The 24,571-nt window shown below is 41.3% G+C and overlaps 1 protein-coding gene across 1 annotated transcript in view; it reads right to left on the minus strand.

Moving 5' to 3' along the window:
• The window catches only part of BRINP3 (BMP/retinoic acid inducible neural specific 3), a 505,009-nt gene that overhangs the window by 71,379 nt on the left and 409,059 nt on the right, over positions 1-24,571 (minus strand). The window contains exon 8 of the mRNA XM_030207490.1: positions 19,897-20,119. Coding sequence (XP_030063350.1) covers positions 19,897-20,119 — 223 coding nt within the window. The remainder of the gene's footprint in view (positions 1-19,896; positions 20,120-24,571) is intronic.

A 24,571-nucleotide genomic window follows, 5' to 3' on the forward strand; every position in this document is an offset into this window, starting at 1 on the left:
TTCAAGCTAAGGCAACTGACAGTCTTATCAGAGATAATGTTGTACAAGCAAGAAGCCTCATGTCCAATAGCATAGATCTGACTGCATAACAAGTCCATGGTAGATTCAGTTTGTAGCCGTGCCACATCGCTACATGAGTGCATGCCACAATTGTAGCCACTTAAAACAATGTGTGAAAGGAAAGCCATAGCTTACTTTGTTTCCCAGAGGACATTTTGCAACATATACCATTGAATTGGACAAACTTTCACAAGTGTAGAGGCAAAAAGAAACATGAATGAAAGAGAGCTTCGATTCTAGGCAGCCGTTTCTGAGCAAGCAGGCTCCGCCCTCTTCAATATTATGTTTTCAATTGCTAGGGATACGCTGATTCCCCAGAGTCCTGCAGAGCTTGCCTGTCCCTCACTATTGAAAATTTAATAATGAAATATCACCCTCCACTGGCAGGACTGTAGATAGAGGACTCCCACTCAGCTTAATGGGAACAGTGCCTGGATTGTGCCTTATGGGAGCCCATTCAATAAAGGAAAGTAAGCACTTACTTTTCTTTATAGAATACTAGCATAACCAGGTATATATGTGTATGTAAACCTCGCCCATGTTTCACCTGGACTCAGCCTATGTGAACACCCTTCTGCAAAGTATGCACTATCAAAGGTATGTGCATATTTACAGGATAACATAAATCCACAAAGATGAAGGAACCAAAGAGTCCTACAGATGAAATACAAGGAAAGGTACAGTGGGAGCTGGATAACGGCTCTTCACAGATAAACCAAGGAACACCCAAGCATTGAAAAAAACACTCTTCATTGGTAGTAAAGTCTTGACATGGCACCCTAACTGCTGCTTTGTAAAAGGAACCTTTATTGCTTAGAGTCAGAGTCAGTAAATGGGGTTCAAAAGTAGGCAATGGGAAAAAAAAAATTAAGCGCTATTCTATAAAAGACATTTCTGGCGGCCTTTATCCTGTATCTGTATCCTGCCTGCCTCAGGAGTCTAATGCTAAAAGTGTCTTGCAGACATTGAGTGTGTAAGGTTTGGTGTACCAAAATAGGCTGAATTAAGCAGGTCTTTATAAAGACTTTTAAAAGATGTCTTGTACAATATCCAAATGAACGTGCTGTCAGCAACACAGTTTTACTCTTCATCAGCCTACTACTACTACTACTACTATTTAGCATTTCTATAGTGCTACAAGCCTAACGTTTGGCTGCTCCTTATAGAATTACCACCCATTTGGGAAACTTACAAGCACGGATTTAGGTGCTTACAAAGGGGGGCTGACACTTTCCACCACCATTTTGCACACATTTTCAGAGGCAAAGAGAGCTATATTTTATAAACAATATAGCTCTCACATACATTTGACTCACCCGACTTTTGGACTACAGGGTTCTTTTACAAAGGCGTGCTGAAAAATGGCTTGTGGTAGTGTAGGCACGAGTTTTGGGCGCACGCCGATGCATTTTTTAGCGTGTCTGTAAAATGGAGGTGCGGCAAAATGAAAATTGTCGCGTGTCCATTTTGGGTCTGAGACCTTACCACCAGCCATTGACCGAGTGGTAAAGGCTCATGCGGTAACCGAGTGGTAATGACCTACGCACGCCAAATGCCACTTGACACCCTTCTGTTACGCACACCCAAAAATAAAAAACTATTTTTCAGACACACGTATCGGACGCGTACAAAAAATGAAATTAAAGCAAGAGCCACGCGGTAGTCGTGCAGTAACTCCATTTTGGTGCACATTGGGCGCACTTAGATGCTTACGTGCTTAGTAAAAGGACCCCTATGTTTACTAAAGTGCGTAAGTTGCATCCATAACATGAACATGTGTTAAAGTATGTTAGTGTGTGCTAACATGGTAGCACTTTTATGGCCACTTTTACGAAGCTGCGGCAAAAGGGGGCGGGCTGGCGTCAGTGCGTGTTTTTGACTTGCGTTGAGGCCCCCTCTTACCACAGTGGGTAAAAGGTAGGTCTTTCTTTTTTTTTTAGAAAATGGCTATGTGGTAAGTGAAGCACTTGCTGTGTATTCATTTTGGGGGGAGGGGGGAAGCCCTTACTGCCACCCATTGAGGTGGCAGTAAGGTCTCCCATGCTAACCCAGCAGTAACCAGGTAGCACGCGGCACTGTCCTATTACCACTTGGTACACACTGATACTACAAAAATAAATATATATTTGTAGTGCTGGATATGACGGTGCACTGGGGATGGGAACTACCGCCCAGCTGCTGCGGTAGCTCGGCAGTACTTCCCTTTTAGCAAGCAGTAAGTCCACGTTGGGCTTACTGCTGCTTTGTAAAAGGAACCTTTATTGCTTAGAGTCAGATTCAGTAAATGGGGTTCAAAAGTAGGCACTGGGAAAAAAAAAAACATTAAGCGCTATTCTATAAAAGACATTTCTGGCGGCCTTTATATACTAGCACTTAGGATTTTATTTTATTTATTTATTTTTGTTACATTTGTACCCCATGCTTTCCCACTCATGGCAGGCTCAATGTGGCAGGCAATGAAGGGTTAAGTGACTTGCCCGGAGTCACAAGGAGCTGCCTGTGCTGGGAATTGAACTCAGTTCTTCAGGACCAAAGTCCACCACCCTAACCACTAGGCCACTCCTCCACTCTCCTACACCCAACTTTGGGAATGAGGACTTATGCCAGCTGAAACCTGGTGCAAATCTTGGCTCACTTAATTATTTGGAATGGCCCTGACTTGCCATGTCCCTCCCATGACTACGCCCTTTTTTGGGATGCATGTGAGACAATTTAGGCATGCACCATTACAGAATAATGCATAGGTAGATGTGTGTAAATCCAAATTAGTACCAATTAACTTTAATGTTAATAATTGGTTGTTTGTACCCAATTGACTAATTAGTTTACAAGCACATCCCTTTAAGGAGGGTACTTTCACAACAGGGAGCTTATATAAATATCCCAAAGAAGTATCCATGAGGAGGGTAATTCTTAACATAGGCATTCACATGCCCCTTCCCCACCTCTCCCTAAATGCCCCCAAAATACATAAAAAAAAACTTGCATGTGGCAATAAATTGGCCACAACTTTAAACATGAATTAAACACAGTTAAACCTTTAATTCTCCATACTATCCTCTTAACTACAAAAACAGCATGTAATCTTAACAATATTATTACATTCAATTGGCAGTTCCTGGTTAGTTGGTAGCTAACTAACCAATGGCACTTAAACAAGCACCCTGCACAAATCCTACATGATGTGTTCCATGGTAATGCAAAAGCTTCCCCTTTCCTCTGGGGCCCAAGACAGTATTGAACATGGATCCACATCTTCCCTATTCTTGACCCCCCCCCCCCCCCCCCCATTTAAACTGTTCACTTCGAAACCCCTATCAAATATCATCTATAAAATGGGGATAGCTACTGCAACTCTGCTGTGACATCACCCAAAACTACCCCTTCCCTTCCCCCCAAAAATACTCATTCTCACATGTTTCCATGCAATCTCCAGGTAGTGTGAGTGGGCCAGAACTTACATAGCATGTATTTGATAGAGGTCGTAAACAAGGGCAGAGCATAGTTGGGACATAGACCAGGCTCCCATTTATGTATGTAACTTACAGAAAACTGTAAGATGTACACATCCCTGCTGCACTTACACCAGCTCCTAAATATCAGACTGTAAATGCCCAGTTACCCTAGTATTCTATAAAGGAAAGTAGGTGGCTGCCATAGCTGAAATAAATCCAGTTATTTAGTCCTAATATGCTAATAGTGGCCAGTGCTGAATATCTGGATTTAGCCATGACTGCTAGATTTATCCAGATAGCTGCAATATTCAGCCCCCTATACCAATAGCTAAATATATAAAGTTAGCACAACTTTTTTAGTGTCTTAATTTTATCCAGATAATTATCCTGAATATCACTGCTAACACTCCAGATTCTGCCCTCACTCTGCTCACGGGCTCCCTTGGCACCATCCAGATAGTGTCAGAATGGCCTGAAATGATTTTCAGGATAATGCAGCTGAAAATGAAGGGGTGGTTCCAGTCAGTGTCCCTTATCAACGTATCCACACCTCTACTTGGATAAGTGGCTTTGAATATTGGGTTGGATCTGTTTAGTAAAAAGCTACATTGTAAGAAATATAAGAGTCCTTTACTAAACAGCACTAAAAGTGGATTGCAGAGCTTTTCCACCAAATTTGACATTTCTGCTATAATAGCCATGTGCTAATTTTTCAATTGGCACCTGGCCATTAATGCATGAGTATTTACTGACACCTATTTTGTAGGTGGCAAGAGCTCAAGCGCTAATCCTGCGCTAATCAGTGCACAACAATGCCCACATGCTAACCGCTCCGTCCCCAAACATGTCCCCAAAGCTAATAAATTTTATTTTTTAGCACATGGGCAGTGTGCACAAATGTATCTGTATCTGAAACACATGTATCTTACTCGTCCACAATATCACCTTGTATTTGTTTCTTTTACTGGACCTGGCACACCTTCTCGGTATTATGTAAGCCACATTGAGCCTGCAAATAGGTGAGAAAATGTGGGATACAAATGTAACAAATAAATAAATGTAAAACATACTACGGATGCCTGAACGTGCCCCCCAGTAGACCATTTTAAGATGAGGTAAGCACACACAAGTGCTTACCACAGCTTAGTAAAAAGGCCCTATAGTGACCACACCATCTTTCTATGAGCAAAGCCCATCTAGTATAACATAATGAACAAAAAATGCATAGTCTTTCTTTTGCTCTTACCAGTTTTAAAAAAATGAGCTTGGCCATGTGAAATGGTTCTCAAGACTTTTAATCAAGGTAAAAACACACATTTTAAACCATCATAGCAACTCTGATAAGATTACACAGTACAATACCTATTCTATATCATAATTAAACATTATAATAGTCTAAATAAAACTTGAATTTGTAATAGTTTTCTTTTTAATGGACAACCACTTTTATAGTATAATTTACATTACCCCAAGTGACACACTTTCATGCTGCAATTTATTCTAACAGCTATCCATTTTATGATAGTGCTAAAATACAAATATGTTTCAGCAATATAGCAGCTAGCATACTGGTAATAACTGTTATTCCCACAGTATTAACTTAAGCAATGGTATAGTTGATTATCGTAACATACCATGATCTTTCCTTGCAATTAAATCAAAGTAACCATAGCACACATGGTGAAAGTTAAAATTCTACTCTCACACTCAGGTAAGGCACCCTCCTATCTCTTTGATACTTAGGGCTTCCTCTCAATCGCCGCATGGGAATCGCTAGCACAGCTTTGTAAAAGAAGCCCTTATGTCTGAAATTGGATAATAATATTATTTGTGCTGATATTCAGCCCACATGACAAACATATTTATTAAATGTTGGCTGGTGTATTCCAAAAAAATACATATATTCAGTATTACTATTCGGATAGAAAGTGGCACTGAAAATGATGTGGAGAGGGTTACCACTAGGGACCATATAGATCAACAGGATTGATCTATATGGTCCCTAGTGGTAACCCTCTCCACATCATTTACAGGATTCAGTGCTAGGCACCCTTTTATTAAGGCGCATAGGCACCTACACACGTCCAATGTGTGTCAATTTGGAACTATCACACAGCTACTGCAAGCCCCGTGCCGTAATTCCATTTTTTATGCACGTTTAGTGCTGTGTCGCACTAACCAAGTAGTAATCGGCAGTGTACACGTGCAGATGATTACTTCAGGGTTAACATGTGGGCAGTAAGGTCTCAGGCCCAAAATGGATGCACGCCAATTTTTATTTTGCTACACGTCCATTTTCAGCCAAACAAAGGCCTTTTTTGCAGGTGCACTGAAAAATGGACACACTTTAGTAAAAGGACCCCATAGAGGGTCATTTTCAATATGATGTCTAAGTTTGACTTTGGACATTTTGCTCCAAATGTCCAAAATCCGAATGGCGAAAATAGCGATTTTTGACACAGCAAATTGTCTATCTTTTTTTTTTTTTTAAATGGCCACTTCTGAGATATTTTTGTGCTCTGTGCATTTACTTTTTGGGCCATTAAAAAAAAAAAACTTCCAAGTAAAAAGCGCACAAAATCAACCCATTGGGATGTATGAAGAGCCAGTATTCTTAGTAGACTGGTCACACAGACATACCAGCAGAGCAGTGGGGAACTGCAGTGGACTTCACATAAAAGTTCCCAGGTACACATCTCACCATTACTTCCCACATGCACACTCACCAGAGAAGTTCATGCCCTCAAATCATGGTGCATACCTTTTGGCTAATTGTTATTTATTTATTTTGTTACATAAGAGGTCATTTACCTGCATACATGACTAGAATCCCACCATTTATGTACCTTTCTGCCACTTATAGAATTATCCCCTAAGTACATAGTTAGTAAATAAATCCCACTGAGAAAGGGCTTGAGTTAAGATTTGTTAAAACATATTAACACACATTAACATATGTTAATACTTGAGATTGCTATTACAGTGATAGTCTTGGGTCAGGGGCCATGCACTAGGGCTCTTTCTGTAACCCGGCAATCGTAGATCCTGAATGCGGAACCCAGCTATCATAGATGCTGAATCTGTTCATTAGTCATCACATTTAAGCAAAGAGTACAACCCCCCCCCCCCCCCCCCCCCCCCCCACACACACACAGGTCTCAATTCTGCATCTGTAGCCTAACCAATTCCAATCAACTTGGAGAGTGGAACATCAGGTTTGGAGATCAAATTGAACATTCCACATAGCAGTGAACAATACTGCCAAAGAGACACCAGACAAACTTCTTTAAGCCATGCTGACAATTGGACTTCTTCATCCTTTTTAACTTGTGAAAACATTTTACCTGGATTTAATATTTTTTAATATCCTGTCTTACCATTTTTAACAGATAACAAAACATCATGAACTAACCCACTAAATTCACAAAACTTTATATAAAAATAACTAAACTTTAAAACTTTATACCAAATACCTGAGTAAGCAACAATGTTTTATTTTCTTATGAAAACTATTGAGTTCAGTAACAAATCTAATATCACTTTGAAGTAAAATCCAGTGACTTGGAACAGTCACTGAAAAGATGGCATTATTTAGCAATTTCTACGGTTGAAGGCCTGTGTGATAGCATGAGCAAGGACTGAGTCTGGTTCTTCACAGATACATTCAGAAAAGGATAAAAGAAAAATAAGACTCTTTATTAACACAAAATATGCTGAAGCATGTTACTTCACAGGTACAGTAAATTAGAACCAAAGTCTCTTGGGATTCAGGTGCAATCTTTATACAGACCAAAAAACAAAACAAAAAAGTATAAGGAGCCTTCACAAGCGGGACAAATCCTTTAATTACACAACATGTGTCTTGTACATCAATCTTGTACCATTGACCCAACACGGGCTGTGTTTCAGCACAAAGCGCCTGCATCAGGGGTCTATATTAAACATAAATATAATAAAAAAAACATACACTGTAAACCAAATACAATGAAAGGGCTGACATCACAAAAGGAAACTTAAAATAAGCAATACACATATATTATGTGACAATGCATGTGGAACTATCTGAGGTATACGTGAACCATATTATTTTTATTGGCTATTCATCAAAGTAAGCATTTAAGATAACCACTGAGTTTAGAAGAATGGAATCCACTGCTTGTATGTATCTTTCTAAGTTGCATGTTTTTAAGTTGACTTTTAATTTATGTATTTTTAACAATCAGACACCATATAAGGAGTTGGAGGAGTGGCCTAGTGGTTAGGGTGGTGGTTGTATACAATATGTAAGCCACATTGAGCCTGCCATGAGTGGGAAAGTGCAGGGTACAAATGTAACAAAAATAAAAATAAATATAAGCTGTGTCGCTCATAGTGAGGTTTTGAGGCTAATATATATTAATGACAGTTACTGAGCGCAGGAAAATGGATTTCGCTACTTTTAATGTTAAATGATTGGTTTTAGGGGCCCTTTTATTAAGCCACATTGGCGACTACGTGTGCCCAACACGTGTCAGTTTAGAATTACAACCCAGCTACCGTGTGGCCCGGGTAGTAATTTCATCTTTTACGCACGTCCACTATGCGTACTGGAAAATAATTGTTATTTTTCAGCACATGGAGCTAACCAGGCGGTAAAAGGCTTTCTATGCATTTAGACCATTATTGCCCAGTTAACGCGTGGGACCTTACTGCTAAGTCAATGGGGGGTGGTAAGGTCTTAGACCCAAAATGGACGTATATCGATTTTCATTTTGCCACATGTCCATTTTTGGCCAAAATTAAGAAGCGATTTTTTATAGTTGTGCTGAAAAATGGATCTGCAAACATCCAAAACACATACCTACACCAGCACAGGCCATTTTTCAGCACACATTTGTAAAAGGACCCCTTGGTTTATGCAATCTCCACAGTTAAACGCAATATAAGGTGCATCACTTATAGTAAGGTTTTGGCACTATATTTTCACATCACTAATAAGTTTACTTTTAACATCTTTTCATATCAACAAATCTGTTTTTAAGTATGAGTAAAGTTGAATGTCCTTCTAACATTTACTAATACTTTGGAAATGGAAATAAAAACAGAGTTTGTTAATGATTGGATATGAACTTGCACTCGGGATGTATTGCAAGCTAACACTTCATGCTTTATGGTTTTTAACTGTTGATATCGGGAAAGTTTAAAGACCACATTTTAAGTAAGATTTTAAGTTAAACTATTTTAATGATGACAAATTAAAATTTTGTATTTTATATGAATAATTGCCTTTTAATGTTACTTTTTTATCTTTTCACATGGTTATTTTTCCAGCGGACCAAAGTCACATTTATATGCATTCAAATTTCAGCTGGATTCTTTATTCTAAATAAAAATTGAATGGTGAGTTTCTTTAGCTCTTTGCCATCCAACCTTAATTTTGGCACTTTTTAACATAAGGATTCAAAAATATGTCTCATTTGCATCACAGTAGGCACAACACAACGGCTGTCTTTTTTCCACCATTTGACAGTTTTTTGTCATGGTACCTTTTTATCAAGACATTATTATTTATTCTTTATATTTACTATATACAGTTTCACAAACCTTCACTCAATGCCTGATGTATATAAGAACAGTTTGTAGTCAAACCAATACCACCTTTTCATTATTTTACACTTAAGTTCCTAATGTTTCACTTGTGACAAGATGGTTCACGTACACCTCAGATGGGCTCCTAGTACTTTTTTGCTTTTTGGACTTTGCTCTGTGCTTTGAACCCTCTCTTTTGTTGTTTTATGGGCAATCTTTATACAGGCCTGTTGCTGACAAGCTTTAAAGTCACAGTGTGCACAGCCTAGCTGCAGTGTTACACAAATCCTAGGTTTCTGATAGCTTATACATATATAATGGAGGTGCTGGGCAGGGCTTCACACCCTATAAGGGAGATACGGGGTGGGGAAGAGGGCCACTAGACCCTCATGCTGAGGGGGATTGGTTAGCAGTCCACTTTGCCACCAGGATTTTTTTTGGAGGGTGCAAGGGGGGGGGGGGGGGGGTTAGGGAGCTGGAGATCCAGTGGATCTCCAGCTTCCCCTAAACTTGTGTTGGGGGGGGGTCAGGGGGACTGGATGATCACCGGACCTCCAGCCCCTGTGTCGCTGGCTTGGGGTAGGGGGTCAGGGTTCCTGAGGGGGGCTCCTGGGGAGGTTTATATTGGGGGAATGGGGGCCTGCTAGCATTCAAATGCATGCTGGACAGGGCTCAATATCCCCCCCCCCAATGGTCTGCAAACCCTAAAGCCAGCTCTGAGCTGGCGTAGGGTTTGCCATGGACAATGCGCCAATGTTTGGCACGCTGCCTGCAGATCATTGGGGAGGAATATGTTTAGAAACTCCATTATATGGTGGTGAAGCACCCCCTCCCCCCCCCCGGCGCATTCCAGAATGCACTGGGCAGGATGCCGTCATTGTCAAGGCGGTGCTGGAAAAGGAGGGAGTGTACTACTCCATCCTCCAACAAAGGTATGGGGGGGGTGCAGGGAAGAGGGCCGCTAGACCACCAGGTTGCGGGGGCTTGGTTTGTGGCCCACTGGTCCATCAGGGCTTTTTTTGGGGGGGTGCGAGGGGAGTTAAGGAGCTGGAGATCCACCAGGTCTCCAGTCCCCCTAAGTCACTGGCTTGGAGTAGGGGTTCGGTGGGGGCACTAGGCTCCCAGGGCCTTGCTGTTTAAGGGGATCTGGTGGTCCCATGGACCTCCAGCCTCTGTGTTTGACAGGTCTGGGCTTTTGACAGTCCAGACCTGTTAAATAAGGGCGGAAGGACTGTCACAATCCTCCCACACTTTTACTCTATGATCAGAGATAATAATGCATACATTTTTATGCTATTATCTCTGATCATAGGGGTGGTAAAGCCCTGTGCTGTCTCAGTGCTACGTTTAGAGTTTTTAGACTGTTGTTTGGAAAAGCACAGGGCTTTTGATAATCTAGGCATTAGGGCAGTAGCAGTGTTACCTCACCAGCAGCCAAAAGAACAGAACATAACTGTATTTTAGAACAAAATGTGAGCCTTGCTACAATCCTTTTTAATGTTCTTTGGCAGTTAAGTTTCTACCTCTAGAGAAAATTTCAGTTTAAAACTATGGGAAAAGGGTTGCACACTATTGAAAATAGTTAATATTGCTTGGTTTTCTCTCTCCCCCCCCCCCCCCCATGACTAAATTAGGTCCTGCTGTGTCTGCTAGATGCTGTTAATGCTGTAATACAAAGTTCCAGGTTTAGAACTTGGGGTAAGAGTATGGAGGCTAGTTGATAAAGTTTGCTTTTTTAATATTTTTATTCTGCCTATCACTAACCTACAATTCCTCTTTTAAACCCCAATATTTAAGTTTCCAAAGCACAGAGCAAAATAATGTTCACAAACGAGATAAATGTCCTCTTCTCTCAGAACTTCTCAGAAAGAAAGTTAAGTGGGACCTTTTCTCTTTATATAGTTTTGAATCTAAGGGGACCACTTCAAACAGAGCCTTTCAAGCTATCTCAGTAATCAGATTGTGTCACAAAACACCTAGCCACCACCTGGGATTACTCCACAGCCACTCAGAGAGACTATCCCCAGCACAGCTCAGGTCCACCTGCACCTGCTGCTTGTGCTCTACACTAGCACCCTCCTCCCACCAACTGGATCTCAACCGCCTCTGGGTGAGTCTCTTGCTCTCAAATTATCCCCAGTGATTTCTAGGTTAGTGGAGGCCACACTCCCAGTGGTCCTACAGTTCCCAAAAAGCACTTACAGACCCATTACACAAACCACCAAGATTCTTTGTCAGTCCAGACAGCAGAGGCAATAAACTGAAAATTGTTTATTGTCTTAAAAATATTGAACAATGAACAGAAAAAGTGCAATCAGCAAAAAATAACAGGTAACTGAAATATGGACCCTACAAATGGACCCCAACAAACTTATAAAAGAAACTAAAATGGGCAAAAATGACCCAAAATGGGTCAGCACCTCCAGGGCAGCCCCGTATTAACCCCAGACTCAGGTCAGAGGAGTCCCGGACCACCTCCAAAACCCCTCCAGGTACCAATTTAATTATTTTTTAATTCTGTTTACATGAAGAAAGAGCTTTTACCTATAGTGTGCTGAAGGGATCAGTCTTCAATGTGGTTCTTTTCAACATTTTTATAAGTGATATTGTGGAAACGTTATTTTTTATATTTTTGCAGAAAATACCAAAATCTGTAATATGGTAGACACATGAAGAGAGATCTGCTAAAGCATGACAAATGGCCTAGAACCACCTAATTCTCAGTACACATCCAGCCAGTTAGGTTTTCAGGATATCCATAATAAATAAGCATGAGATAAATTTGCAAGCACACCATTGTATGCAAATTTATTTCATGCATGTTCATTGTGCGTATCCTGAAACCTGATTGGGTGTGGCCCAAGGACTGGGCTGAGAACCACTATCCTAAAATCTGGGTCATGAATTTAGGATGTGAAAAATCTAAAGGCATGGAATAGCCTACAGGGTGAAGTTCTTTAGTGCACAGGACAAGGGAATGATCATATCTTATGACCTTATAGTAGTAGTTAAACAGGATGTTTGGATGCAGAGAGAGAGGGATAGCCCCCAGGAAAAAAAAAAGATGAAATTACTTCATCCAAGGCTCCTTCCTGTTCCTCCTCTTTCTAACTGCCTCTTGAAACATTGAACATTTTGGAAACCCCTAAGGTCTCACCATGCAAGATCACATTCCTCAGGAATATTTCCCACACATTCTAAGGTGAGAGAAGTCTGAAGTGGGGAAAAATTAGCAACTTCAGAATTCTTTTTTTTCATTGTACCACTGGCATGGGGGTAGAAAGGTGTGCTAGGTATCTTGGCTCATAGAATGGGGGATGATCTAATATTTTACCTTAAGTTGTGAACATTATTTTGCTCTGTGCTTTGGGAACTTAAATATTGGGGTTTAAAAGAGGAATTGTAGGTTAATGATAGGCAGAATAAAAATATTAAAAAAGCAAACTTTATCAACTAGTCTCCATACTATTACCCCAAGTTCTAAAACTTGAACTTTGTATTATAGCATTAAATAAACTGGAGGGGCTGAAGATAGGACCTGAAGTGGTGAACTGGATTAGGAACTGGTTGACGGACAGACGCCAGAGGGTGGTGGTGAATGGAATTCGCTCGGAGGAAGAAAAGGTGAGTAGTGGAGTGCCTCAGGGATCGGTGCTGGGGCCGATTCTGTTCAATATATTTGTGAGTGACATTGCCGAAGGGTTAGAAGGTAAAGTTTGCCTATTTGCGGATGATACTAAGATCTGTAACAGAGTGGACACCCGGGAGGGAGTGGAAAACATGAAAAAGGATCTGAGGAAGCTAGAAGAATGGTCTAAGGTTTGGCAATTAAAATTCAATGCCAAGAAATGCAAAGTGATGCACTTAGGGATTAGAAATCCACGGGAGACGTGTGTGTTAGGCGGGGAGAGTCTGATAGGTACGGGCGGAGAGAGGGATCTTGGGGTGATAGTATCTGAGGATTTGAAGGCGACGAAACAGTGTGACAAGGCGGTGGCCGTAGCTAGAAGGTTGTTAGGCTATATATAGAGAGAGGTGTGACCAGCAGAAGAAAGGGGGGTGTTGATGCCCCTGTATAAGTCGTTGGTGAGGCCCCACCTGGAGTATTGTGTTCAGTTTTGGAGGCTGTATCTTGTTAAGGATGTAAAAAGAATTGAAGCGGTGCAAAGAAAAGCTATGAGAATGGTATGGGATTTGCGTTACAAGACGTATGAGGAGAGACTTGCTGAACTAAACATGTATACTCTGGAGGAAAGGAGAAACAGGGGTGATATGATACAGACGTTCAAATATTTGAAAGGTATTAATCCGCAAACGAACCTTTTCCGGAGATGGGAAGGTGGTAGAACGAGAGGACATGAAATGAGATTGAAGGGGGGCAGACTCAAGAAAAATGTCTGGAAGTATTTTTTCACGGAGAGAGTAGTGGATGCTTGGAATGCCCTCCCGCGGGAGGTGGTGGAAATGAAAATGGTAACGGAATTCAAACATGCGTGGGATAAGCATAAAGGAATCCTGTGCCGAAGGAATGGATCCTCAGGAGCTTAGTCAAGATCGGGAGGCGGGGCTGGTGGTTGGGAGGCGGGGATAGTGCTGGGCAGACTTATACGGTCTGTGCCAGAGCCGGTGGTGGGCAGCAGGACTGGTGGTTGGGAGGCGGGGATAGTGCTGGGCAGACTTATACGGTCTGTGCCAGAGCCGTGGTTGGGAGGCAGGGCTGGTGGTTGGGAGGCGGGGATAGTGCTGGGCAGACATACGGTCTGTGCCCTGAAGAGCACAGGTACAAATCAAAGTAGGGTATACACAAAAAGCAGCAAATATGAGTTATCTTGTTGGGCAGACTGGCTGGACCGTGCAGATCTTTTTCTGCCGTCATCTACTATGAGTAGCTAGATAATTAAAAGAACAATTTTACTGACTTGCTCAGCAGCCAGCTTGCTACATTGATTTAAGGTAAATTTCAACCGCAATCTAGATGTGGCTTTAAATTATCCTAGAGTTAGCTGGCTAAATATAGCTGTACAATTAATAAAGTGTGTAACCACAATGGAGCATGCAAAACACAGTAGCACATAAATCTAGACCATAAGACATAAGCACCACCATACTGGGAAAAACCAAGGGTCCATCAAGCCCAGCATCCTGTCTCCAACAGTGGCCAATCCAGGCTTCAAAAACCCGGCAATCCCCCCCCCCCAAAAAAAAAAATAATAATAATAATAATAATAATGTTCAATGGACTTTTCCCTCAGGAATCTGTCCAAACCCCCTTTAAATTCCGTAAGGCCAGCTGCTGTCACTAAATTCTCCAGCAACGAGTTCCAGAGTCTAACTACACGCTGAGTAAAGAAAAACTTTCTCCTATTTGTTTTAAATCTACCATATTCTAGCTTCATCTTGTGTCCCCTGGTTTTGTTGTTGTTTGAAAGTGTAAACAAACGCTTCACATCTGTCCGCTCTAATCCGCACATTATCTTGTAGACTTCTATCATATCACCCCTCAGCCGCCTTTTCTCCAAGCTAAAGAGCCCTAACCTTCTCAGCCTTTCCTCATAGGGAAGTTGTTCCATTCCCTTTATCATTTTCGTCGCCCTTCTCTGCACCTTTTCTAATTCCTTTATATCTTTTTTGAGATGTGGCGACCAGAATTGAACACAATACTCGAGGTGCAGTCGCACCATGGAGCGATACAACGGCATTATAGTGAGATATCCTAGTCACTCAGGGGCTCTTTTACTAAGGTGCACTAGAAATTTTTATCTCATGTTAAAAATCACCTGGAGCTAAACGTTCAGATGCCCATTATAGTTCTATGGGTGTCTCAGTGTTTAGCGCCAGCTGATTTTTAACATGAGATAAAAATGCTAACGCACTTTAGTAAAAGACCCCCTAAGGGGCCCTTTAACTAAGGCGCAATAGGCCTAATGTGGGCTCGCTGTGCACTATAAGAGCACTACCACGGGACGCGCTGAGGTAGTAGGTTTCCACTTAGCGTACACTAATATTTTTTTTATTTTTCAGTGCAGGAGGCATGTCCATTGGTGGAGAGTAGGCATTCCTGTGCTAATTGCTACCCGATTAGCTATGCTACCTGATTAGCACAGGAGAACTGTGGGAGTACTGACTGCCTCCTAAATAGGTGTCGGTAAGGGCTCCTGCGGTAATGGTCATGCGCTGAGAATTAGAGTGGCCATTTCCTGGGGGAACCCTTGTCGTCTCCTGTTTAAAAGATGATAAGAGCTCCTGTGGTAGCCTGGCAGTAACTGGGCAGTGCACGGAGCTGCATGATTACTACCAGGCATGCCGTTGTGCTAGAAAACACAAAAATATTTTCTAGCACAGGAATGGCGATCAGAACTACCACCAGGCTCCTGTGGGAGTCCGGCAGTAGAGCCAAATTGCTGTGCTTTTGTAAAAGGGCCTCTTAGTTTCTTGCCTAAGAGGGCTTAAACTTCGAGGGTTTGATTTATTAATGTGTGCTACTACTATTAGTGACTCTTCTTAGTTAATTGGTCCCACTGCATAAAATAGTACAGTACCTTTGGAAAACAACTCTCATTAGTGCCTTTTAGTAAATATAATCCTGTTTGTGCCTGAGGCTCTGCAGAATTAAATGATCTGCTCAAAGTCACAATGAGCATCAGTAAGAGACATGGGGGGGTCCTTTTACTAAGCCACGTAGGTGGCTATGCAAGCCCAATGCACTTCAGTTTGGAATTACTCCCATCTGTCGTGTGGCCCGGGCAGTAATTTCATTTTTTACTTGCGTCCACTGGTGCTAACGGGGCAGTAAAAGGCATTCTATGTGCATAGACCATTACTGCCCAGTTAAAACATGAGACATTACCGCTAAGTCAATGGGTGGTGGTAAGGTCTCAGACCCAAAATAGACGTGACCCAATTTTCATTTTGTCACACGTCTATTTTTGTCCAAAATTTCAAAAAGGCATTTTTTACAGGTGCGCTGAATAATAGATCTGCACACGTCCAAAACACGCGTCTACACTAGCGCAGGTCATTTTTCATCGCACCTTAGTAAAAGGATCCCATGATTTGTGTGTGTGTGTTCACCAAATCAGATGGCCTTTTCCTGTTCTGTTATGTCTCTAAGGTAAGGAAAATGGAAGGGGGAGTGGCAGTGATTTGTAGATTCTAGTTTGAATTATGTTTATGCCCTTCAAAGAATTTGGAAGGATAAGAAATTTAAAGGATATAAAGGAAAGAGGGTACTAGGTTTATATTAATGCAGATACCACCAGGATGTAATTTCATAAATAATAGCTCTATTTTTTATTTTTTTTAGGGACCAGTTCTAGATAGCTAAATCTTTTTTTTTGTCTTGCCATATTGTCATTTTTTTAATCCTGTTGAGGAATTCTATTTTTAAAAAAGGCACGCTAATAAATGTGCACTAATGAATACACACTTCTATATATCTCTTTTATTTTCAGAATCACTGCAAAATCCATAGGTAAAAATAACCACATACCAGTATATTTGTTCGTATGATTATGGGCATTTTCTATTGAACAGCTAGTACCACAACAACACATCTACATGCTAAATTATTAAGATACTAGTAAAAAAGGCCCGTTTCTGAAACAAATGAAACGGGCGCTAGCATGTGTTTTTTTATTTTTGTTTTTGTTTTTCTGTTTGATTTTAATGGTTATAAATGTTTGTTTGTTTTTTAAAAGCCAAAGTTTTTTTTAAAGTTCTATTTGTATTGTAGTTTTTTCTTACATTTGTAAAATTTCCTTGTAAACAATATATATTATATTAATTTTTTTACAATCAGGTAAAAGGTGTCCTTGTTTAGGTCCATCAATCTGTTTTACAAATGCATCAGAAGAGTTATTTACTGTTGAAAAGGCAACATACAGATGTCCATGTGTAAATATCAGTTCTTTAAGGAACATCCCCACTTTCTAAAATGTTTGTATAATTCTTACATTTGTAACATTTCCTTGTAAACAATATTTTTTGTATAAATTTTGTTACAATTAGGTAAAATGTGTCCTTGTTGAGGTCCCTCAATCAGTTTTACAATTGCATCAGAAGAGTTTTTTACTCTTGAAAAGGCAACATACAGTTGTCCATGTGTAAATACCGGTTCTGGAAAGAAAATCCCAACTTTGTCAAAAGTTTGTCCTTGTGACTTGTTAATAGTCGTTGCAAAGGCCAATTTGACAGGGAATTGCCTTCTAGATAGTATAAATGGTAGGTCTGTGTTTGATGGTGCTAGGTCAATCCGTAGTATGAAAACAGTACTGCCATTGTTGTTTTTGTTCCCCAGCCCCCCCCCCCCCCCCCCCCCCCAGTGGTCCCAGTGGTTCGCCTGTGCAATTCGTAATGGCTTAAAAATGTTTATTTGAACCTGTTGAGAATGTGAATGACACCAATATATTGTAAACTATACTCCCTGCTCCGGAGTTCATTACCGGCAGCAGGTAGGGAAAACTCGTCAAGCGAACATCAATGTAGTCAGCGCTTTACCCCTCCAGCACTCTTCAGTTCCTGCAGTAGGCAGTTTAAATCCATCCAGCTACAGTAGGTCCCCCCCAGGTCTATTATTGGGCATACCCACAGCAGGATTGTTCTTCTCTTGTTTCTGCGGTGGTCCTCTGCTCCATGCTGCACAGATAATGACCCCTTCTGCTTTTGAATGCTCCTCCCTTCTTGCCATATAGTTTGATCTGATTGGTTTGTCATGCGTCTTATGTGTCTTTCCGTTGTCTGGCAACAGTTCAGTAGTCTGATTGGTCCATCATGCGTCTTACGTGTTGTTCCGTTGCCTGGGTTCTGCGTTCAGTGCGTTCTGCGATCCCTTAACTGTCATTGGTCCGCCTTCGACGTCATCATGTTTGATGCGAGGGCGGGCCAGAGAGACCTAGAGGCATATTTTCAAAGCACTTAGCCTTCCAAAGTTCCATAGGTTTCTTTGAAAATATGCCTCATGGTGACTTGGATTATGTTCGTTCAGCGATCCTTTCACTGTCATTTTTCCGTCCTCAACGTCATTACGTTTGACGCGAGGGCGGGGCAGAAAGACATGGTGAGTGGAACTGTCAAACCCTTCACGGACTGGAGTGACTTCAGAAAGTTGAGGGTGCGTTTTATTATAGTAGATATCATGCTTGCACAAACACCAAGATACCTATAGCTTTTCTAATATATTAGGGACATGCTTCTGTATTTGCATCACAAAATATCTCATAACAGTATGTAACTCATATCTCACTCCACTCTATGCAATCAGTAGTTTTGCTGGACTATAGTTGCTGTGAGCATATATGATGATCTCATGCTTAATTGGGGATAATAGCAAATGCATTTATTTTTAATTCCTGTTAGGCTTGAGCAGGCTAACAATGGAGGGCTTTTACTAAGCTGCGGTAGTGTTTTTAACACGATAGAAATCAGCATGCGGTAAATGCTGAGACACCAATGATATTCCTATGGGCATCTTGGTGGATACCGCCATCTGATTTCTACCACGAGCTAAAAACGCTACTGTGGCTTGGTAAAAGACCCCCAAAGTGCAGAGGCTGTTAGAACTAAAGGGGTGCTGTATTTATGAAAGACAATATAAAGCTGTGTTATCAATTGTAACGAATCATGAGACACATTCGCGGGATTCTAAATATCGCGCTGAGATTTCTGTGTGGAAATCGAGGAGTATTCTATAACAATTCTATAACAATGCACATAACTTTGGGCCCTTTTTATGAAGCTACAGCAAAAGGGGGCCTGTGCTAGCATTGGCACATGTTTTTGATGTGCGCCGAGGCCTCCTTTTACCGCAGCGGGTAAAGGGCAGGTCTTTGGTTTTTTCAGGAAATGGCCATGCGGCAAGTAAAGCAATTGCAGCGTGGCCATTTCAGGGGGAAGCACTTACTGCCATTGAGGTGGCAGTAAGGGCTCCCATGCTAATCTGGCTGTAACTGTGCAGCACATGGCACTGCCCGATTACTGCCAGGCACATACCGGCACTACAAAAATAAACATTTTTTTGTAGCACTGGATATGACGCATGCTGGGGGTGGGAACTACCGCTGGGCCGCTTTGTAAAAGGACCCCTTAGTTAGTTAACAAGCTAATCAGTGCTGATAATTGGATGTTAACAACCAATTATCAGCACTAATTGGTTTTAATCACAATTTACATGTACTATTTGCTAAGCGTATCCTGCAATGTGGTGCACGTAAATATAAGTTGCATAGTTGAAACGTGGGCATGGAATAGGCGGGCCGTGGGCATTTCTAAAATTTAATTTAGGCGTTGGGATTTACACTAGGTTTTACTTGGTGTAATTGACTGCAACTAAGTTTAGTTTTGTGGACCAAGGCTAAGCTTATTCTATAAACCAGATAGAAATTTAGGCTTATTCTATAAAGTACGCCTAAATTAAAGCATATTTTATAGAATACGCCTAAGCAAATTTCATTTTGGCGCCAAATTTTTGGGTGCGATATATAGAATCTAGTCCATTATCTCTAAAGCATTTTGTAAAATCAGTTTTTATATAGCTAATCTTCGTTCCATTAAAAAAATGTATTTAACTTTCAAATTTTGTGCAGTTTTGTGTTAAGATGTGTAATACACTATTTATGGTAAGTAAAATCACAATATTAGTCCACATATTCTGCACAGGAAAGCACTGGGAAAAATACTTGAAAGATGGAAAATGCATTATTGACAGTTTTGTTACTAAAGGTACAACTTCTGTATCTGCTTTAATATTCTTTCTCTCAATATGTCATCCATAAAGCAATGTCCTGTCAATCTCTCCATTGGTCCCAGAAGTTCTTACCTTTGCTTTGGCCAGCTGATCAGTGGCTGTTTATGGCACCTTTTGCTAAGGCTAAAGAGTTTGTGGACAATTTTCTGTGCCTTCAGGAAAAGTTGCTTCATAGCACTTTCCAGTTGCTCATAGCGACGCTGGAAATTGGAATCCAGAGTCCATAAATGCATTATGGTAGATACGTTGAGGAAATAATTCATGGGCAGTCTTTTCATAAAAAACTTGAATTCATCTGAAAAAAAAAAATCAATATTTTTGTTTTACTTGCACAGCAGTGCTCATCTACTTCTCAGTAAAGCTGTAATAGGAAACACTAGTTTTCTTCTATTGATTTGTATAAACATTTGTATGTTCAGCAGATGTACAGTGGGTTTGAGTGTGTGCAGGTGCATTGTTTGTTTGCTTATCACTAATAAATAATACAGCAATGTTATTTATTACTCTGCACACAGGCTCATATAAAAAATTGACGATTAAACTAATAATCATGTTTTATATATAAAAACATTGGTGGCTGAACACCCATCACTGTATTTCCAAGAGTTTTGTTATATGCAGTTTCCCTGCATATCCCTCCACATTTAGAACTGTATTTTAATATAGACATTCACACGTCCAATTACTACTACTACTACTACTATTTAGCATTTCTATAGCGCTACAATGCGTACGCAGCGCTGCACAAACATAGAAGAAAGACAGTCCCTGCTCAAAGAGCTTACAATCTAATAGACAAAAAAATAAAGTAAGCAAATCAAACCAATTAATGTGTACGGGAAGGAAGAGAGGAGGGTAGGTGGAGGCGAGTGGTTACAAGTGGTTACGAGTCAAAAGCAATGTTAAAAAGGTGGGCTTTCAGTCTAGATTTAAAGGTGGCCAAGGATGGGGCATACCATCCAAAATACAGCAAAATACCTTGCATGTGGCAATAACTGGCTGCAGCTTTATTACAGAAATTAACATTGTTTGTTTGTTTGTTTAACACATTTATATCCCACATTTTCCCACTAGTTGCAGGCTCAATGTGGCTTACAAGTTCCATAGGGCATATTGCAGTTCATTAAAAATACAATTAAACAGTGTAAAAATAGGATAGAAACATATAGATAACATATGAAACAACAAGATAATAAAGGATAGTAGAAGGTCAATAATGTCCATGAGATTTGGTGTGACCAGGAGAACATGTTTTTTTATTACATTTGTACCCCGCGCTTTCCCACTCATGGCAGGCTCAATGCGGCTTACATGGGGCAATGGAGGGTTAAGTGACTTGCCCAGAGTCACAAGGAACTGCCTGTGCCTGAAGGGGGAATTGAACTCAGTTCCTCAGGACCAAAGTCCACCACCCTAACCACTAGGCCACTCCTCCACTCTAATGTTAAGGGCCCTTTTAGTAAAGCTTAGTGTGCGCTAAATGCCATGATGCTCCTAGGTATAAAATGGGCATCTTAGCATTTAGCATGCACTAATTTCATTAGCGTGCACTAAACTTTAGTAAAAGGACTCCCAAGTCATCAAACCGTCCCCCATATAAGAAATCAAGATGCAATAAAGTCTCTATAATATAAACTCCAATTGTTATTTCCTGATTAGTTGGTAACAAACTAACCAGGAAGTATTTTTTCACGGAGAGGGTGGTGGATATGTGGAATGCCCTCCCGCGGGAGGTGGTGGAGATGAAAATGGAATTCAAACATGCGTGGGATAAACACAAAAGAATCCTGTTTAGAAGGAATGGTTCCGTGGAATCTTAGCGGAGATTGGGTGGCGACGCCGGTAATTGGAAACAAAACGGGAGCTAGGCAGACTTCTACCCTGTTCGTGACTGAATAGATAGGGATGGGCTGGAGTGTAAATTTTAAGGGGCTTTGATGTTAGCTTCAGAACAGTACTAGGCAGACTTCAATGGTCTGTGCCCTGAGAAAGGACAAATCAAACTCGGGTATACATATAAAGTATCACATACCATGTAAAATGAGTTTATCTTGTTGGGCAGACTGGATGGACCGTACAAGTCTTTATCTGCCATCATTTACTATGTTACTCTCCAGCTTATTTTCGAAGGCGATCACCGGCCCTCTTCCGACACAAATCGGGAGATGGCCGGCGATCTCCTCAACCCGGCCAAATTGGTATAATCGAAAGCCAATTTTGGCCGGCGCCATCTGCTTTCTGTCGCAGAGGGCGTGTCAGTAGGGTAGCGAAGATGGGACGGGGCGGGATGGGGGCGTGCTCACGAGATGGCCGGCTTCGCCCAATAATGGAAAAAAGAAAGCCGGCCCTGACGAGCATTTCGCTGGCTTCACTTGGTCCATTTTTTTACCAAGCTTCAAAAAGGTGCCCCAACTGACCAAATGACCACCAGAGGGAATCGGGGATCACCTCCCCTTTGGTCACCAACCCTCTCCCACCCAAAAAAAAAATATTTTTTTTGCCAGCCTCTATGCCAGCTTGAAATGTCATAACCAGCTCCCTGAAACAGTATGCAGGTCCCTGGAGCAGTATTTAGTGGGTGCAGTGCACTTCAGGCAGGTGGACCTAGACCCATCCCCCCTACCTGTTACACTTGTGGTGGTAAATGTTAAGCCCTCCAACTCCCCCCCCCCCCCAAAAAAACCCACTGTACCCACATGTAAGTGCCCCCCTTCATCCCTAAGGGCTATGGTAGTGGTGTACAGTTGTGGGGAGTGGGTTTTGGGGGGCTCAGCACCCAAGGTAAGGGAGCTATGCACCAAGGAGCTATTTTTGAAGTCCACTGCAGTGCCCCCTAGGGTGCCCGGTTGGTGTCCTGGGATGTCAGGGGGACCAGTGCACTACAAATGCTGGCTCCTCCCATGACCAAATGCCTTGAATTTGGCTGGGTTTCAGATCGCCGGCATTAGTTGCCACTATCGGCGAAAACTGATGCGGCCATCTCAAACCTGGCCATCTCTGACATTTGGCCAGCTCGAACCGTATTATCGAAATGAAAGATGGCCGGCCATCTTTTTCGATAATACGGTTCGGGACTGCTCTTTGCGGCGCTGGCCAAATAGGTGGCCGGCCATCTATTTGGCCGGCGCCGTTCGATTATGTCCCTCTCTGTAACCAGTGCTCTTAACAAATACCTTGCACAAAATACCCCACATAACATGGCCTGCGGTAACACAAGACCTTGTTTCTCCCCGATCTTTGGCCCATGACAGCATCACATATGGACCCCTTCTCACCCCTTTCTTTGTCCCCCTGTGAATGTTTTCATTTAGAATGCTCATCAGGTACCATTCAAAAGAGGAATGACCCAAACCAGATTGCTGTGACAAGACCCCAATATCCCAAACCTAGCAAAAAATGTACTCATAAATGAGTGAATCCCTAACATATCCATTAAATATCTTTTCTACTACCTCCAAACCCCCTTTTTGGGAGGGTGTGGGTCACAAAAGCTCCTTCTACCCAGGCCTTCACAAAAGATTCTGCCCATTTAAACCTAGAGCGCCTTTTCTCCTGATTGGTGCATGAATAACTTCTTGTACCAATCAACTCTCTGTCTCTCTCTTCAGCCTAAGGTTCTGAGCCTACCCCTCTCTCCCATCATGATGTCAGGAATATGAGGAAGGGTCAGCTTAGCCATGATGTGGCATTTTATGGGATAATCCCATAGATGTTGTCTATATCTAGGGAGGCTTTTAGTGGAATCTACTAATAAAATGCAGTGAAATTTTTCATTTACTGTGTGGGTATTAACTGCTTAATGTGCTTTTGTAATAGCTACCTCCACTCCCCCCCCCCCCCCCCCCACAATATCTTGTGCAATCCTCTTAGCGAAACAAAGAAGTAGAATACTATTAACCAACTAGAGATTAATATGCATTGCACCCTAATACAAAAAAGAAAGCTATCAGAAGTCAAGCAAATTGTCTGCAACTTAGTGCTTTGTATCCAAATTTATATTTCTCAGGTCAATGTCTACCTGATCTAACAAACCTAATGAAGGGATATGGACTAAACTGTTTTGGTTTATTGACTTTCAGAAATGTAGTTTAAATTATTACTAGTTACATTTCTCAAGTTATTTGAAATATTTCAAAGCTTTTCTTAGAAAGTCACAATGTGGCATTTTCTTCTTGAAAAGCATACCACATTTCTTAAGAATTTGGTGATGGTGTGATAACCAGGAATACTTATGATCCTGATTTGGAAAAACAATGAGCCTTATAAGTAGGGACCGATTTTATCCATCTGAAACATGTTTTGCACATCAGGATTTTAAAAATATCCCCAAAACCTTATGGGATGTGATTAATTATATTTCATAGGTGATTTCCAGAGGACTATGTTTGTGAGGAGCTACCTAAAATTGAACATAGTGATGGGTGAGGGCAATAAAAGAACTTAAGGAACTTCTAGAAGTGTCACTGTCTGATCTTTTCAATGCTTTTCTAAAGTAGGGAGAGATCCCAGAGGACTGAAGAAGAACAAATGTGGTCCCTCTCCACAAATAATGGAAGTAAGGAGGAGTTTGGGAACTACAGGACAGTTAGTCTGACTTTTCTGGTAAATAAATTAATGGAAACACTTCTAAAACAGAGAACAGTATGATTTCTGAAATTCAATGGATTCCAGGGCCTAAGGCAACATGGTTTCATTAGAGGCGGGTCTCTTGTCAGACAAATCTGATCAATTTTTGTGACAGAGTGAC

This window comes from Microcaecilia unicolor, chromosome 6, assembly GCF_901765095.1.
Source record: "Microcaecilia unicolor chromosome 6, aMicUni1.1, whole genome shotgun sequence".
Classification (NCBI taxonomy): Eukaryota; Metazoa; Chordata; class Amphibia; order Gymnophiona; family Siphonopidae; genus Microcaecilia; species Microcaecilia unicolor.